A 17,960-nucleotide genomic window follows, 5' to 3' on the forward strand; every position below is an offset into this window, starting at 1 on the left:
TATGTATCTTCTGCAGCAGTACTCTCACACCGTTTTCATGAAGCATGGCATTACATGATGGCATGCCTGGAGAGTTAACATTTTGCAAGTTTTTTAGGACCAATTAAAAATGGTGTCAAAAAATATTAGTGCAGGGATGGTCCCCATTACAAAAGCTGACTGAAAACCACCAAACTTTTGCACTAGGTTGGTGGTTTCCATGAAAAATTAAGTGCACCAAATGAAATTAAGTGCCTTATTATGTACTCCCGGACCATGACTCCATAGCCAAATCAGAGCTGAGTTTTACACTTAAGGCAGTGATTATAGTAACAAGTGCTAAAATAGATTAGTGTAACTGTCTTGTTAAATATAATAATGTATTCCACACTGGACTACACTGGTAATTTAAATCTGCTTTCCAAAACAATGTACATGGAGTTCTAAGGATTATTTGGTGGCTGATGTTCTGCAGATAGAGGACATGTTTCAAAATTCCACGGTAAGAAGTGCTAGTTATGAGAGAGCAATAGGAGGAAATAGGTCACCAACAGAAGTGATGCACCTGTGGAGAATAACTGCCTGGAAAAGGATGTAAATTAGTCTTAAAATCTATTTAGAGACTACAGTTAGTATTTACAGGAGCATAAAGCAATCCTGTTTCATAGATGTAGCAGAGATATTTGACAGGCTTGGCAATGTTCGTGAAACGTCTGGCAAGATCTTCTACCATTCTGCTATCTAAAAGAGCTATCCTTAGGTCAGGTAATGTGACTGCTAACTCCAACCCTCCCCTACATGTGGGCCATAGCATGCCACCACAGTGGAAGAGCAGCTCAGTTTTACCTATTGGGGTCCTCATTTTCCAGCCTTTAAACATAGTCTATATAACAAACACACCAGTGACTGCATCGCATAGGATTGTCCAAGTAGTAGTAATGACAAATGCATATGCTGAAACAGACAAGTGGATATCAGGGTCCTGCCAACAGTGTTACACGGCATAGTAGAATCCACGTAAAAACATGTGAATGAACAGGAAATATTTTAAAATCTTTGAGTACATTTAATGGTCATATAAGTAATGGATTAACAACAATGGCTGGAGCTAGGCATTGTGCAGTGTTGTGATGGAGACAACTCTGCCACTGTGTCACAATACTGTCCTTCAATACTCTTACAATTCTAGCCTTCTGCTTGCCCCCAAGAGCCAAGCAAAGAACTGTACAGAGGCTTTGTAATGTGTGCAAATGGAGACTTAAATATATTTTAGTCTGTAACGTTAACAAAGTTCCACTCTGAAAAGTGATTCTGAAAGTGGCATTGTGGGGTTTTCGGTTTGTCTCTTTCACTTGGTCTACATCAAATGGAGTTGAAAAGAAATTTACTTTTTCTTAGATAACTGCCCAGGATCTGAAAGTCAAACTGGATTCTTTCCTTCTCATGCATCACCATCAGTAATACAGGTGCCACAGGTCAAATTTGACGCACACCTGCACTGAGTAACTATTAACCTTCGAGGGGTTTTTGTCAATACAATTAGCCTTCAAATTGGGTTGTACCAGAGCAGCTAATACAGATTCTGTTTTACCAGTGGTGACACACAGGAAGAAAAGAACCACGCTCAACACTCGGAGCCCAGGGTGACTCTGCAGGGCTGTCATTTAAAAAGTGTTTTATTTGTAAATTGAGCCAGTTTTGTATGGAATTAACAAGACAAAACATGGACCTTCATGAGGCTGTTTTTACAGTCTCTTTTCAGAGCAAATTACAAAAGATATAGGATCAGGGCATTAATTCATTTCAGCAATTAACATTTCTTTCCCTCAATAGCTCCCTTACACCCCCTCCCCGCCAAAAAAAAAAAAAAGATTCTCTCATTAACAAAATAATTTAAAAGAATTATTCGGAAGCAGAGTAAAGCCAAATTCACTGCTGAGTTACTCAAATTGTGAACCTGGTCCCAAAGTTTTTTAAAAATTATTTTTAAACATCATTGACTATATAATACCAGCTTAAGATGGGTTTATTATCAGATACACTGTAACCTAACTATATGCATAACCTCATTAAGAAAGCGTAAAAAGCTTCCCCTTTATTATTGTAAGATAGTTTTAATTTGGAATATGAAATAAAAATACACTAGATAAGGCTTGTGTTCTAAACCAAGCATATTTAAATTAGGATTTACTGTAACTGTTAACATGTAACTGTATATGGTAATCTTTTCCTAGCTCTGTTGAAATTCTAAGGTCTCAGATACTTTGCCCAGCAGTGTAAACTGACAGCCTTATTTAGGCAAAACTTACCATTATAACATTTATTTCTGAGAGTTTTCCAGGAGTTCCACAAAGAAAAAATTATAAGAGATAAAGGAAGTGAGAGCATGCAGTTTGACACAAAAATATTAAAAAAAAAAAAGTTTTTCAAGCCTTTCAAAACTCAGTTCAGCCTATAAAAAACATTCCAACACCTGGCACCAGCAGTTTTACAATTCCAGCTGATATTTTATCAAGTTCTTTAACTATCTACCAATGAGTAAAATTATTATTTTGTATTAGAAGTAGCCCTAAAGAGTTAATAAAAAAAATTAGACTCTCCAATACTATGAAATATCAGAGCTGCTGTCTGCCATTTCAAAGCTTTAAACATTTTCTGGAGCTGTGGCTATAATGATAGATAGATAAAAAGATTATTTAAAAAAATAAGTAAAATTGCAGAAATATGCATTGCCATTAGTTGTACAAAATGATTTACAGAAGCCCCAAAATATAATTTACTCCAAAATAATTATTTTCTCTGAAAACATTTGCTCGATATTGATCTTGGCTCTTTGTGGCAGATAATTTAATGTAATGATGTCATAAAAAAGAATTAGAGTAATATAACTCAATTTGTGTATTTATACTATAAAAAGTGTTGCCAAATCACTTCCTATATTACATCATATTAATAGGGAAAAGGAAAGTGAGAACTTGAATTGAGACAATAGAATTGTAACCATTACACACATACTGTGTTAGCTACACAAATCAGCCTGTTAACCAACTGAAAGTACTATGCTTCTTGGGGCTCAGGTATGATTTAGAGAATATTCCAATCAGGGCTTTTAGCCTTTAAAGAAGAGTATTTACAGAAACCGCACATTTTAAATTTACATGTTATGTACAAATTATGGTTTAATCCACAGATGGATGGTATGACTTTCCTTAACTCAATTTATACTTTATTTAACCTTAAGAGTAAATCTACCCATTTTCATTTGTGTAGGAATTATGCTTAAAAATGTAAGAGCTAAAAAAAAGTTATTCCTCATATTTTCCCCTCCAATACCGGATAACTGCTGCAGCTGCACAGGAGCTAGCAAACAGAGCTGTAAACAGGGGAGTTTGAATGGGAGTTTGCAAGGGGAGTTTGTCTTGTGGTGCTTGTTTTTTGCTGTGGGTGGTGGTGTTTTAGTGTGGTTTGTGTTTCCCAGATTAACAGGATTGAGGTGGGAAGGCTATGACAGATACAGAGGCAGCAGTGGGAGTGACCCATGTAGGGGAAGACACAATGAAGATGACTGGATGTGGAAGCTGTGGTACGTACATGATCCTGGAGGGGGCACCTGGTAAGAGTTGTGTCTGTATGAAGTGCCGTCTGATAGAGCTGATGGAGGAAAAGATCCGAGGTTTGGAGATGCAGGTGGAAAGTCTGGTAGAGTTTAGGAAGGGGTTTGAGCAGATTATGGAGCAAAGACATGAGGTATCTGAAGGGAAAAGCTCAGACTTGCAGATGGAAGCAGGACTAGGGAATTCTGAGGGGAGACTAGGTGAGGAAAGTTGTCAGTGGAAGCATGTGACTAAAAGAACCAGGCAGAGGAAAAGACGGGCTAGTGAAGGAGAAACAGAGCCTAAGACTAGGTTTGCAGAGTTGGAAAATGAAGAAGGGGCTCAGCAGGTAGTCACTGAAGGTGGAAGGGCAAGGAAGAAGAGAAGAGCAGCTAGCCCTATAGGAAAAGGGGAAGAGTTAATGGAGATTACACCAAATATGAGCCCCAGGAGGATACAGGATGGGTTAAAGAGGATTACAAGGGAGAATAGGAATGGAAAGAACTTGCAGCCAGAGGGAACAGGGGATAGCACCATCACTAGGAAAAGGCAGGTCTATGTGATTGGGGACTCTTTACTGAAGAATAATAGATAGGCCTGTAACCAGAGCTGATCCAGAGAATAGGAGGGTGTGCTGTCTTCCAGGTGCTAAGATACGGGATGTAGACCTGAGGTTGAAAAGGATTCTAAAGGGAGCAGGAAAGAATCCCCTAATTATCCTTCATGTGGGAACAAATGATACGGCTAGATTCTCGCTGGAAAGTATTAAGGGAGACTATGCTAGGCTGGGGAAGACGCTTAAGGAAATTGAGGCTCAGGTGATCTTTAGTGGGATTCTGCCTGTTCCTAGAGAAGGGCAACAAAGGTGTGACAAGATTATGATTATCAACGGAATGCTTAGGCAGTGGTGCTATAAGGAGGGCTTTGGGATGTATGGCCACTGGGAGGCATTCCTGGACAGAGGACAGTTCTCTCGGGATGGACTTCATCTGAGTAGGGAAGGAAATAGACTTCTAGGATGGAGGCTGGCACAACTGATTAAGAGAGCTTTAAACTAGGAATTTGGGGGAGATGGTTGGGAGATATCCAGGTAATCTCCACGCCAGAATTTAGCATTGAGAGGAAAGAAAATGAAGTAAGAGTGGATACAGCCGTGGGTAGGAGGAAGGGCAGTGTAGATACAAGTCTAATAGGGTCTACTGGTAGTAAAATGACCGTGCCTAATAGGGTACAGAAAGTGAGTGAGGCCAAACAGCAAAAATTAAGATGTTTGTACACCAATGCGAGGAGCCTAGGTAACAAAATGGAGGAACTAGAGCTACTGGTGCAGGAAGTGAAACCAGATATTCTAGGGATACAGAAACATGGTGGAATAGTCGTCATGACTGGGCTACAGGTATTGAAGGGTATGTGCTGTTTAGGAAAGACCGAAATAAAGGTAAAGGTGGTGGAGTAGCACTGATATGATGAGATAGAATGTAAAGAAATAAGAAGCGATGAAATGGATATGACCGAGTCTGTCTGGGCAAAAATTAAATTGGGGAAGAAAACTATTAGAGCCTCCCCTGGGATAGTGCTTGGGGTGTGCTATAGACCGCTGGGACCTAATCTGGATATGGATAGAACCCTTTTTAATGTTTTTAATGAAGTAAATACTAATGGGAACTGCGTGATCATGGGAGACTTTAACTTCCCAGATGTAGACTGGAGGACGAGTGCTAGTAATAATAATAGGGCTCAGATTTTCCTAGATGCGATAGCTGATGGATTCCTTCAGCAAGTAGTTGCTGAACCGACTAGAGGGGATGCCATTTTAGATTTGGTTTTGGTGAGTAGTGAGGACCTCAGAAGAAATGGTTGTAGGGGATAATCTTGGCTCAAGTGATCATGAGCTAATTCAGTTCAAACTGAACGAAAGGATTAATGAAAATAAATCTGCAGCTAGGGTTTTTGATTTCAAAAGGGCTGACTTTCAAAAATTAAGGAAATTAGTTAGGGAAGTGGATTGGACTGAAGAATTTATGGATCTAAAGGTAGAGGAGGCCTGGGATTATTTTAAATCAAAGCTGCAGAAGCTATCGGAAGCCTGCATCCCAAGAAAGGGGAAAAAATTCATAGGCAGCAGTTGTAGACCAAGCTGGATGAGTAAGCATTCTCAGAGACGTGATTAAGAAAAAGCAGAAAGCATATAGGGAGTGGAAGAAGGGAGGGATCAGCAAGGAAATCTATCTTATTGAGGTCAGAACATGTAGGGATAAAGTGAGACAGGCTAGAAGTCAAGTAGAGTTGGACCTTGCAAAGGGAATTAAAACCAATAGTAAAAGGTTCTATAGCCATATAAAGAAGAAGAAAACAAAGAAAGAAGAAATGGGACCGCTAAACACTGAGGATGGAGTGGAGGTCAAGGATAATCTAGGCATAGCCCAATATCTAAACAAATACTTTCCCTCAGTCTTTAATAAGACTAAAGAGGATCTTAGGGATAATGGTAGCATGACAAATGGAAATGAGGATACGGAGGTAGACATTACCATATCTGAGGTAGAAGCGAAACTCAAACAGCTTAATGGGACTAAATCGGGGGGCCCAGATAATCTTCATCCAAGAATATTAAAGGAATTGGCAAAAGAAATTGCAAGCCCATTAGCAAGAATTTTTAATGAATCTGTAAACTCAGGGATTGTACCATATGATTGGAGAATTGCTAACATAGTTCCTATATTTAAGAAAGGGAAAAAAAGTGATCCGGGTAATTATAGGCCTGTTAGTTTGACATCTGTAGTATGCAAGGTCTTAGAAAAAATTTTGAAGGAGAAGGTAGTTAAGGACATTGAATTCAATGGTAAATGGGACAAAATACAATATGGTTTTACAAAAGGTAGATCGTGCCAAACCAACCCGATCTCCTTCTTTGAGAAAGTAACAGATTTTTTAGACAAAGGAAACGCAGTGGATCTAATTTACCTAGATTTCAGTAAGGCATTTGATACCGTGCCACATGGGGAATTATTAGTTAAATTGGATAAGATGGGGATCAATAGGAAAACTGAAAGGTGGATATGGAATTGGTTAAAGGGGAGACTACAACGGGTCCTACTGAAAGGTGAACTGTCAGGCTGGAGGGAGGTTACCAGTGGAGTTCCTCAAGGATCGGTTTTGGGACCAATCTTATTTAATCTTTTTATTACTGACCTTGGCACAAAAAGTGGGAGTGTGCTAATAAAGTTTGCGGATGATACAAAGCTGGGAGGTATTGCCAATTTAGAGAAGGACAGGGATACGCTACAGGAGGATCTGGATGACCTTGTAAACTGGAGTAATAGTAATAGGATGAAATTTAATAGTGAGAAGTGTAAGGTCATGCATTTAGGAATTAATAACAAGAATTTTAGTTATAAGCTAGGGACGCATCAATTAGAAGTAACGGAGGAGGAAAAGGACCTTGGAGTATTGGTTGATTATAGGATGACTATGAGCCGCCATTGTGATATGGCTATGAAAAAAGCTAATGCGGTCTTGGGATGCATCAGGCGAGGTATTTCCAGTAGGGATAAGGAGGTTTTAGTACCATTATACAAGGCACTGGTGAGACCTCACTTGGAATGCACTATGTGCAGTTCTGGTCTCCCATGTTTAAGAAGGATGAATTCAAACTGGAACAGATACAGAGAAGGGCTACTAGGATGATCCGAGGAATGGAAAACTTGTCTTATGAAAGGAGACTCAAGGAGCTTGGCTTGTTTAGCCTGACTAAAAGAAGGTTGAGGGGAGATATGATTGCTCTCTATAAATATATCAGAGGGATAAATACCGGAGAGGGAGAGGAATTATTTAAGCTCAGTACCAATGTGGATACAAGAACAAATGGATATAAACTGGCCACTAGGAAATTTAGACTAGAACTTAGACGAAGGTTTTTAACCATCAGAGGAGTGAAGTTTTGGAATAGCCTTCCAAGGGAAGCAGTAGGGGCAAAAGATCTATTCGGCTTTAAGATTAAACTCGATAAGTTTATGGAGGAGATGGTATGATGGGATAGCATGGTTTTGGTAATTAAATATTCATGGTAAATAGGCCCAATGGCCTGTGATGGGCTATTAGATGGGGTGAGATCCGACTTACGCAGGAAAGAATTTTCTGTAGTATCTGGCTGATGAATCTTGCCCATATTCTCAGGGTTTAGCTGATCGCCATATTTGGGGTCAGGAAGGAACTTTCCTCCAGGGCAGATTGGAAGAGGCCTTGGAGGTTTTTCGCCTCTCTCTGTAGCATGGAGCACGGGTCACTTGCTGGAGGATTCTCTGCTCCTTGAAGACTTTAAATTACGATTTGAGGACTTCAATAGCACAGATATAGGTGTGAGGTTTTTTGCAGGAATGGTGCCTGCGTTGTGCAGGAGGTCAGACTAGATGATCATAATGGTCTCTTCTGACCTAAATATCTATGAATCTATGAAACTGTACATCACACTGTTTTTCTCATTTATTTTACTATTTCAAGCGAGTATTTTCTGTGTGATAATTCGAGCAGCTACACTGATCATTCACTGCACTGAGATCTTTCTGCCCTGCAATAACATTGACAGAATCCAAAGACAGATGTGGTTTTAATAATAAAGTGTAACATCAACTGCTGCTAAGTGACAGCGTTCTCTCTAGTCAGCAAGATTTCACATACAGCCACATTTACACAAATTAAAACTGTGCTTTCTGTATATTCTGTTCTTATGTCTTCTGCAGTGATTTAATGATGGTAATTTTCATTCCTCTATATTAACTAACATCAACCATGCAAATTCTCTTTAGCAGGAGTTCAAACTAGCATTGAACAGTTACAACATTTCACAACCACCTCACTGAAGAAAAGTTCTTTTGGATAACCAGTATTTGTGGTTCACATGAAACAACACCTAGTATGACCTAGGATATAAACCTGAGTCTTGGCTCAGACGATAATTTTGGAATGACTAGGAGAACCTATCAAGTAGACAGTTCTGGGGTTATGGTCTCCCCCAACAGATTCTGAAGTGCACAAATACAACCAAACACTTACCTCAATAAAATGAAAGCACTCAAAAAATTTGAAGACTAGCACTTATTAACACTGAATACAGACTCAAATGGACTACTTTGAACATTAGTGTGAGCAATTCATAGATAAACTCAGTAGACGTGCTTCATGATTGTGAAAGCATAGGCTGGTGGAATTAAACTGGGTAATACTGAATCAATTGTTCAAAATGAAAAATAACAGGTAAAAAAGTGTGTCACTTGCTCGGATTCCGATCTATACAACATTCTGAAATGCCTGCTCTGATCCATACAGTTATACTCCTTTCCTCCATTCCCTTTGGCCAAAAGAAAAAAATCAAGCCATTCCTATAACAATGTGCAGTTTACTGCAGAACAGATTCCCAAAAAGATTCTGCTACTATTTAAATTATTTTTTTCCTCTAAGTAGAGACTTCTTTTTAAATTTACTCATGACATCAGTACATACCTAACATTTTCATTACTGACTGACCTTTCAATTTCAACTGAAGAGGCTCCTAGAAAACTATTCTTAGCCATTTCAGCCAATGCATGTAACTGCACTACTCATGCAAAATTTTACTACATTAAAAGTACTCTCTGTTGGTATGTATATGATGTACTTTGGATTAAACAGATTTACCACAGATCAAATGCACGCAAGTCTGATGAACACACTAAGGCCCTGATATTGCAAACACTTACGTACTAATCTAAGGATTTAAAAAACTAAGTAGAAGACAATCAATTATCAGGCAAGATAATTAGAAAGAAATTTTGACTGTAGGCAACTAAGTTAATTCACTGGAATCCAATTAAAAGGATATATCGCTGCTGTTGAAGAGAAACAAAGTACATAAGCAAAAAAATCTACAGTACACTCAGGCATTAAGTAACTTACCCTGTGTTTGTGCTTCATCTAGGAACAATTTTAGCCTCCTGCTCCTGAGTCCAAACACTTTTGCTGTTTCATAGAGAAGACCTTGATATGTTAGTCCATTCTGACCAACTGGGTTTTCCATTAGAAGAGTTCCCACCACTCCTTTCAGACACTCTAAGGAAACAAATTGTGCATTATTGCTATTTGAGCGGGGAAAACTGCCTCATATTACACATTTGCATTTGTCTTGACCCATAGGACTTATTCCTTCAATTCACCTGTTTCCTCAACATCATTCCTTAATAGCATTCACTTACCCAGGTCTATAAAATCATGAGTGGTATAGAGAAAGTAAATAAGGAAGTGTTATTTACTCCCTCTCATAATAAAAGAACAAGGGGCCACCAAATGAAATTAATAGGTATCAGATTTGAAACAAACACAAGAAAGCATTTTTCACGCAACACACCGTCAACCTCTGGAACTCCTTGCCAGAGGGTGTTATGAAGGCCAATTATATAATCGGGTTCAAAGGGAGCTAGATCGATTCATGGAAGATAGGTCCATTAATGGCTATTAGCCAGGATGGGCAGGAATGGTATCCCTAGCCTCTGTTTGCCAGAAACTGGGATTGGGTGACAGGGCATGGATTACTTGAGGATAACCTGTCTGTTCACTCTCTTTGGGTCACCTGCCATTGGCCACTGTCAGAGGACAGGATACTGGGCTTGATGGACCTTTGGTCTGACCCAGTATGGCTGTTCTTATGTCTAAGCTAAAATATTACAACAAATATCTATCACAGATTAATCACTGGAAAGTTGTCTTTTTGAGCTATAGATCCATGAGCACTGAACTCTGTGAGCACATCAACAAATGAAAGGAAATCACTAGGTCCCCTACAATGGGCAGGCCACAGTAGCTGAAGAGGGGTTATGGAAAACAAATATTTCAGTAAGACACAGGTGATCTTTCACAGAAGTACAGATCATAAATGCTCAAGGAAAAACACCAAATATATTGCTGATTATGGTCCTATTTTCTGCCCAGCGTCAGCCCATGCTGATTTCCAGTGACTTCAAAAGAATCCATGCAGGAATAAGGGCAGTTATTTGCACGGAATCCAGGCCTAAAACAAAGCCTTCACTGGAAAGGCAAATAAGTCTTTTGGAGGCAAAGTAATGATGGAGGGGAGGCAAAGTAATGAGCATACAATGGGATCAAAGAAGAAGAAACCAAATTACACATGCGTATTGATCTCTAGATTGATGATGATATAATTCCCCTATTTTTTAAATCTGCGTAAAAGCAGTGGTTTTGACTCCTGCATCATGCACTCAGTGACAATCCCATTACAAGAGAAGCTGGCCTTTTCAAGTCAATTTTAGGCTTGTAGCCTTTCAGAACAAGTTTTGCATATGCAAATGAATAGTTAGAAATAGAAGAAACTATTCTGAAACTCATATTTAAATGCCAATAAGACCATCATCCCCCTCTCTCAACTCATCTTTCTCTCTTTTTCAAAAGAAGTGAGGAAAAACTAAAACTCATCTTCCACTTTGTACATTAGAAAGTTTCTCTTATATGGGATACCGTAAGTAGAACACACCAACTACCAGTCCAAACATGTATAGATCTCAAGTGAATAGTGTTCACGAAAACTTAAATTACAACAGATAAAACCAGTAACTGAAATGAGAAATATCCTACATACAGTACCTTGTGGTTTTGCATTCACTAGCTGTAAGTTGATATACTGGCAGACGAGGGTATCATGGGTATTGATCAAAGCAGGGGCTGACCCCGATGTCACATGAAGAGTCTTTCCACTGAGACTCAGTAAGTCAGTGTTGCTCAACAGTTCTGAAAAGAAAAATGAGACCAGTCAGGCCATTACAGGCTAATTAACATCTAGCTCTCATCTGATTAACTGACAGAGTATTTCTAGCTACTGTTTCCATTACAGAAATGCTTTCCTTTTCAGATTTCCTTTCTCAAGAGAGATATATTTCTTCATTCTGAAAAACATAAGTGAACTTGTACAGTGAGTTAGAGATACTTTGTTTTATGATACAAAGTATCTCATCTGCTATGGCAATTAATATGTTAAGCATAATGGGCTCAGAATGCACAACAGCACTATCGTGCAAAAAACTTCGAAGATTGTATAAGAGGCTGGGAAGTTAAGATGATGTCACTTAGAAGTACAGCCCTCATACAGGAAAGCCAGGAAACACACCTACTCGGTAGGTCAACTTCTAGAATCATAACTATATATACAATAAATAGCTTGCTTGTTTATAGTAAGCCAACAATGATTCCTTTGTATCAGCCATTTCCAAACCATCAAATTAAAACTTTGAAGTCTTTGCTTCTATCTCAATTTTGTTAGCTGAAGCATCATAGAACATGTTTTAGACAATGATTTATTCAAGGTATTTTTCTGACGCTTCAGATGCCAATTAATGCAAAGGCAGTGGCTAATAAAATGATTTGATTGTGTATGAAGCCCTTGGCGTTTGCATGTAATACCCAAAACAGAGTCAAAGAGCAACAACTAAAATGTTTACTTTCTCATGCCCCCTTTTTGATAAGCAGTGGCCTGGAGTGATGGAGCTGTCAGCTGTCAGAGAGAGGTGACTCACATGTCACTCAAGCTTTTAACAAGCAGAACTTGACTACATGGAGACGCAGTGTAGCGAAGTCAGGCTGTGATTCAACAGTACACTAGCATGCCAAGCATTGTTTCCATGTAGACAAGCCCATAGATGTATCTATATAATAAGAGTCCAGGAATGTCACTCTGAAGCCTAAAATGTCTATTGTGTCAGTGTGAAGTGATGGAAGCAGCTACAAACATGGCTGAGAACTCTTTTTGTGCAGAATATCACCAGGTTGAATTATCACTGCGTTTTCTGGTCTGCTACCCTCCAATTTTTTAGTTCTCAGCCATTTTGACTTAACGAATTACACTCATGCAGTGTACAGCTACTGTAAGACAAGAATCTATGACATGCCAAGAGTCCTAAACTATTATGATATCAGAGATAACGCAACCAGTCACCACCCTCACTCTACAGCTAAGTTGCATGCAACAGTTTCATGAGTTGTATGACGAAGTTGTGCACAAACAGTGGATTACTTGGCCCAACTGTCACACCCATACACCCTAAAGCCGCTCACATAAATCAACACAAACCTCCGAGACATAAATCCAACACAACCACCCATACATGAACACAACAATGACCTTAAACATCACTCTGAAGCCCAGAATGTCTGCTGAATCGGTGTGAAGTGATGGAAACAGCCACAACAGCAGTTCTCAACCAGGGGTCTGGGGCCACCTGGGGGGCCACCAAAATAAACCAGAGAGCAGGGCCAGCGTTAGACTCACTGGGGCCCAGGGAAGAAAGCTGAATCCCAAGCCCTGCTCCTTGGGGCTGAAGCTGAAGCCTGAGCAACCTAGCCTCACAGAGCCCCCTATGGCATGGGGCCCTGGGCAGTTGCTCCTCTTGCTACCCCCTAACACCAGCCCTGGCTTTTAAATCTAGTGATAAACAGTTGTTGCACAGGTGGGCCATGGAATTTTTATTGCATGGGGGGTGGGGGGGGAGGGGCTCAGAAAAAACAGGTTGAAAAAACAAGCACGGTTGTGAGCTCTTTTTGCTTAGAACATCACCAGGTTCAATCATCACTGGGATTCATGGCCTGTTACTATCCAATTATTTAAAGTTCTCAGCTATTTTTGGCTTTAAAAATACCACATATAACTTTACAAATTACACCCATGAGACAGCATGGGCTTTCAGCTACTCACAGTAAATATCTAAGCTTGTGGGTATAACACTAGGAACAAAAAAGTATTTTTCCATCTAAGCCACTAACTGAAAAACCAAAGATTTTAAGATACTAAAACATCCTGATACCGTCTTTGTTGTAGTAAAATGAGACCATAGGAGGGATAAATAATTTAGAACACTATGTCAATGGACTTCACTAAAGCTGATATGGCTAAGTTTTCCCTTCAAAATGCTGAATCAGACAATGACAAAGCTTACCAATGACCCTCATCACTTGGGGAGCTATAGTCCTCTCTGTTAATATGTTCTGACAAGTGTATTGCTTCTGTCTGTTCATTTCATTTTAATGTGAAACTAATGGTATGGTACATCTTACTCCAAGGACCAGGGGGAGTATTTGATGCAACAGCAAGTATTTATGGAAACAAAATATTCCACAAGATCCTTAGGCAATAAAGAAATGCACAAAATTCCCTGCTTTCTCATGAAGCCGACAGTTTTCAGGAATAAAGGGCCGGGTTAAAGCTAAACTTAAATTTTACGGGTTTCAGAGTAACAGCCGTGTTAGTCTGTATTCGCAAAAAGAAAAGGAGTACTTGTGGCACCTTAGAGACTAACCAATTTATTTGAGCATAAGCTTTCGTGAGCTACAGCATCCGACAAAGAGCTGTAGCTCACGAAAGCTTATGCTCAAATAAATTGGTTAGTCTCTAAGGTACCACAAGTACTACTTAAATTTTATGTTAGCATTTTCCAGCAAACAGAATGCTGAAGGGGATGTGTTTACATGTGTATGTGTCTGCTGTCTCCAGAGGGTTAACAGTTACTTTTCAAACAAAGCAGAAAAAAAAAATCAAGTCACTAATGCACAATACTTAGTGAGAAGAATTTATAAAGTAGAGAGACGTAGCAGCAGTTATTTTTAAGCTGCATGAAGCTAGAGCAGCTGTGCCGAGCACTGCCATGCACTAAACCCATGATTACTATGTATTAATTATACAGCACCTTAAATGTGCAAGGTGTTTTACAGAACAAGTAAGAGACATGGTCCAAGGAGCTCACAGTAATACTGGATCCCTGGAATAATCCAGGTAGGAGGTGGACAAGCATGAGTGACAGGAATTGTGATTTATCTTTCAAGTTACTCTAGTATTTTGCATCACAGGGCCGTTGCCATGTCAACACAAAGACAACTCTCCATCTGCAATACTGTCACCATTTACTTAAAAAAAAAAAAGTCTTTCAGAGTAGATGGAAAGCAATATTTTCACATACTTGATATAAAAAGTGTGAAAAATCACAAACCATCATTGTACATCAATATTAAAGCTTTTAAAAAACCCTTCAGTTCAGCCTGGAGCTGAGGTTTGTAGTTGGAAAGCACAGCCACTCAACTGGGATGGCAGTAAGATGGACTTCCCAAAACCCTAGTCCTTCTCAGTCTAGGCCAAACCACCTCCCAAGGGGAAAAAATTTAGCTTATCCACAACTGCACAATGTGTACATTTAATCTTAACTGTTTAAAAAAATACTTTTCATTTTAAATGGTTTACAGCTTTATTTATTTTCTGCTGAGATCCTTTGTCCTGGACGCCAGAGGAAGACAGACTAGACATCAGGAATGTGATTTAAATAGGCCACAGCTTCATTAAGGAACACATCTGAGAATTATCCAGCAATAACTTATCCAGTTCAGGTCATTCTTTCTTTGTAACCTATTCCATCTGGTTGAAGGCTGCTGTTAGCCCTCACTTAACTCGGTCCCAGCAATGTCCTGAGGCCCCACCACCCTCGCCTCAGACAAGGGTTAAGGATCTGGAGAAGAGAGGGCTGTGTCCTTGCTGTACCAGACATAAGGTGCTCCAACCCCACTCCCCACCTTCTTTAGGAGATACCAGACCCGCCACTGAACAATCACCTTAACTGGACTACTGTCAAGTAGCAATAAATTGAATTTTACAGTGTAACCTACCCACCAAGTCCCTGAGAGGAAGACTAGAAAACCCACCCTATCCAGACCAATCTGGCAGTGCGGGAAAAATTCCTTCCTACCTCCAAAAAGGCAGTTAGCACGATGCCCAGAGCAATGCCCCAAAACCCAGCCCTTCCTTAATACCGTGGAGAGATGGGGAAAGGGTATCTTCCCTGAGCAGAATGGTACCCTTGGACAAGGGGAAGGGCTTATAAATCCTCCCCTTAGGAGCAAATAAAATGCTGCACCCTTCTGTCCAACCAATCAGCTACTATGGTTCTACCGACTACTTATCTCTACAACTTCACACCAGACTACTTTGATTTTGTTCTCCTCATTCCAAATACAATACATTGTTGCTATTTGGAAAATTATTTTAAGGAAAGGTTTTCTTCCACAGCCAACTTTATTTTAAATGATCTTGTTAAGCAATCCTGAAAAGCAGAGTACTCTTTTCATATGGTAGAAATATTCCACTTGGTTCTGTGCAACCAACCACTTTAAGTGTCCTGGCTATTAACAAGCTGAATAAGGCAAATGGAGTGTGTCAGATAGAGAGACTCAGTAAGGGTACCCCAAAAGACTTCTACTAAAGACATGAAGAGAAAAAATATTTTTTCAGGGAGTGAGAAACAGGAAAGCAAAAATGTAAGAAAAAAAAATGGTGGGGACACAGATCTAAGGCAAGTTACTGGTCCAGTGATGTAATGTATGGGCACAAACTTCTGCTCCTAATAGCCCTGTAGGAATTTTAGGGCAACTGTTCATACTTTCCATTCACGGTGATCAAATTATTACATTCATCCCCCCCCCCCCTTTAATATTAGCTATTCTTCAGGATTAAGTAATTTTAAAGATAAAAAACAAATTTTTCATAACCATTGACCTCTGTCAATTTTGCAAACACTGTCTTCAGGTCTCCTTTATCCAATCCTGTTGAACCTTGAATTGTGTAATTTGCAGAATCCATATTAACTTTAAATGCTTCAGTTTTTAAAACTCTCTAGAGCAATACTACTCACAGTGACATGTCTGTAAAGAACTCACTAATATACTATAAAAATAAATTTCCAATTCTTGCTAATCAAAGTTTTTACTTTGATGCAGCTAATTCTTTTCTCTTTTTTGATTTATTCACTGAGTGGTTTGGTTACTTAGGGTCTTTACACTACCAGCCAATCAATTGTCCCTTAATTCCAATACAACAGAATACAAAATGTAATCTTATCATAAAACAGAATCTTGATCTCGAAGACAAGAAAATAAAGCCAGCTTGTTTGCCAACATCTCATGGTCACGAATTGCAACATATTTCAGTGTTTAGTTTCTGTTGTATCAGCCACTCTATCTCCGTTATGCTTGCTAAATTATGTGTGCTCTGTACATAACCCATAAAGTGCACTTTACATTTTCATTTGTTTACAGAGTCTGAGCACAAATTCAATCCTATAAAAATGTTTTCAAAATAAACTGTTCTCTAACAGAAGAAGCCTGGAGATCTTCAAACTGCTCTGCTGTAAAATACAAAAGTATGGCAACAGCAAAGAATTTGACTAAAAAGGAAAATCAGTTTGTACTCAATTTAAGTTCTAACGCCATCTATTAGTGTATTTGCAAAATCATGCAACTATATTTTATGGCAGCTTGCCAACTCATGGTACAGTACTAAACTGATGAAAATGCTTTCTGAAATGGATGAAATTTCATCCTAATGAGAACTGAAAAAGAAATACAAATTGGAAATGGATCGCATAACAAAAGTGATGAACACCATTTAGCAAGAACTTTTAAAACCATTTAGATAGTTTATAACTGTAAACTATCTATAAAAACGTTCTCATATGCTTAGTAAAAATCAGCCCTAGAATACTGGGCATACTTCCCAGGAGCTCTTTTTTAGAAACTTCATATAGACAATCTGAGAAAATGATACATTAAAGGATACAAGCTGCCAGTGACATTCTTTGAAAATCAACTGAATCGCTACTGTATGCACTTTCTCAGCTTTCATCCGCAAACATCACTTACCTGATTTTCCATTGAAAACTAACAGCTTTGAATTTTTAAGGCCAAAAATGCAGGACACAACATCCACAAGTTTGGTATAGTTTAATTTATTATCTCCTTTTGGATTTTCCAGCAGCAACACACCATCTAAAAATAAAAACAAAAATGAAGAATTAAAATGAATTTTATTTAAGAAATGAATTTGTATTTTGCAATGATGAACTACTTAGAATTGGTTTGCTATATTATGTAAAATCAATACTGATTATAGTGAACAAAAAAATGTGTCTCACATTTCTTTATCCCAGGAATATGAACTATGGGTCTCCTCTTTTCTTAAATTAAGCCCATTATAAGAGAAAAAAACCCTGTTTCTGGATAGGTTTAGTAAAAAGAAATCTAATCTCCACTGCAGAATTTGTGTGGGCATCTCTCAGTAGCTTTAATCAGCAATAATCCTATACACTTTGACAGAAAAATGAATTTAAATCTAAAAGGAAGCAAATATTTATGCGTGATGCCATCTTCGTAACAAAATAACAGTACAGAGACATACTTATTTGTATGTGACGTAGACAATTTGGGTATTTCTTGAAAAGTGTAAATACAAATAATCTGCTCCTTTGCTACACCAAAATCCTGTGTGCAAATGTTTTATATTGTATTGGATAAATCAATATACAACTCAAAAATATA

General features: G+C 38.7%; 1 protein-coding gene across 4 annotated transcripts in view; it reads right to left on the reverse strand.

Annotated features, from left to right (window-relative positions):
* The window catches only part of IARS1 (isoleucyl-tRNA synthetase 1), a 204,374-nt gene that overhangs the window by 5,154 nt on the left and 181,260 nt on the right, over positions 1-17,960 (reverse strand). For all 4 annotated transcript variants that reach the window (XM_073352336.2, XM_073352335.2, XM_073352337.2 and 1 more), the window contains 3 exons: positions 17,286-17,411; positions 11,202-11,345; positions 9,504-9,656 (listed from right to left, as the gene is read on the reverse strand). In XM_073352336.2, coding sequence (XP_073208437.1) covers positions 9,504-9,656; positions 11,202-11,345; positions 17,286-17,411 — 423 coding nt within the window. The remainder of the gene's footprint in view (positions 1-9,503; positions 9,657-11,201; positions 11,346-17,285; positions 17,412-17,960) is intronic.

The sequence above is a fragment of the Lepidochelys kempii genome, chromosome 7 (assembly GCF_965140285.1).
Source record: "Lepidochelys kempii isolate rLepKem1 chromosome 7, rLepKem1.hap1, whole genome shotgun sequence".
Lineage (NCBI taxonomy): Eukaryota > Metazoa > Chordata > Testudines > Cheloniidae > Lepidochelys > Lepidochelys kempii.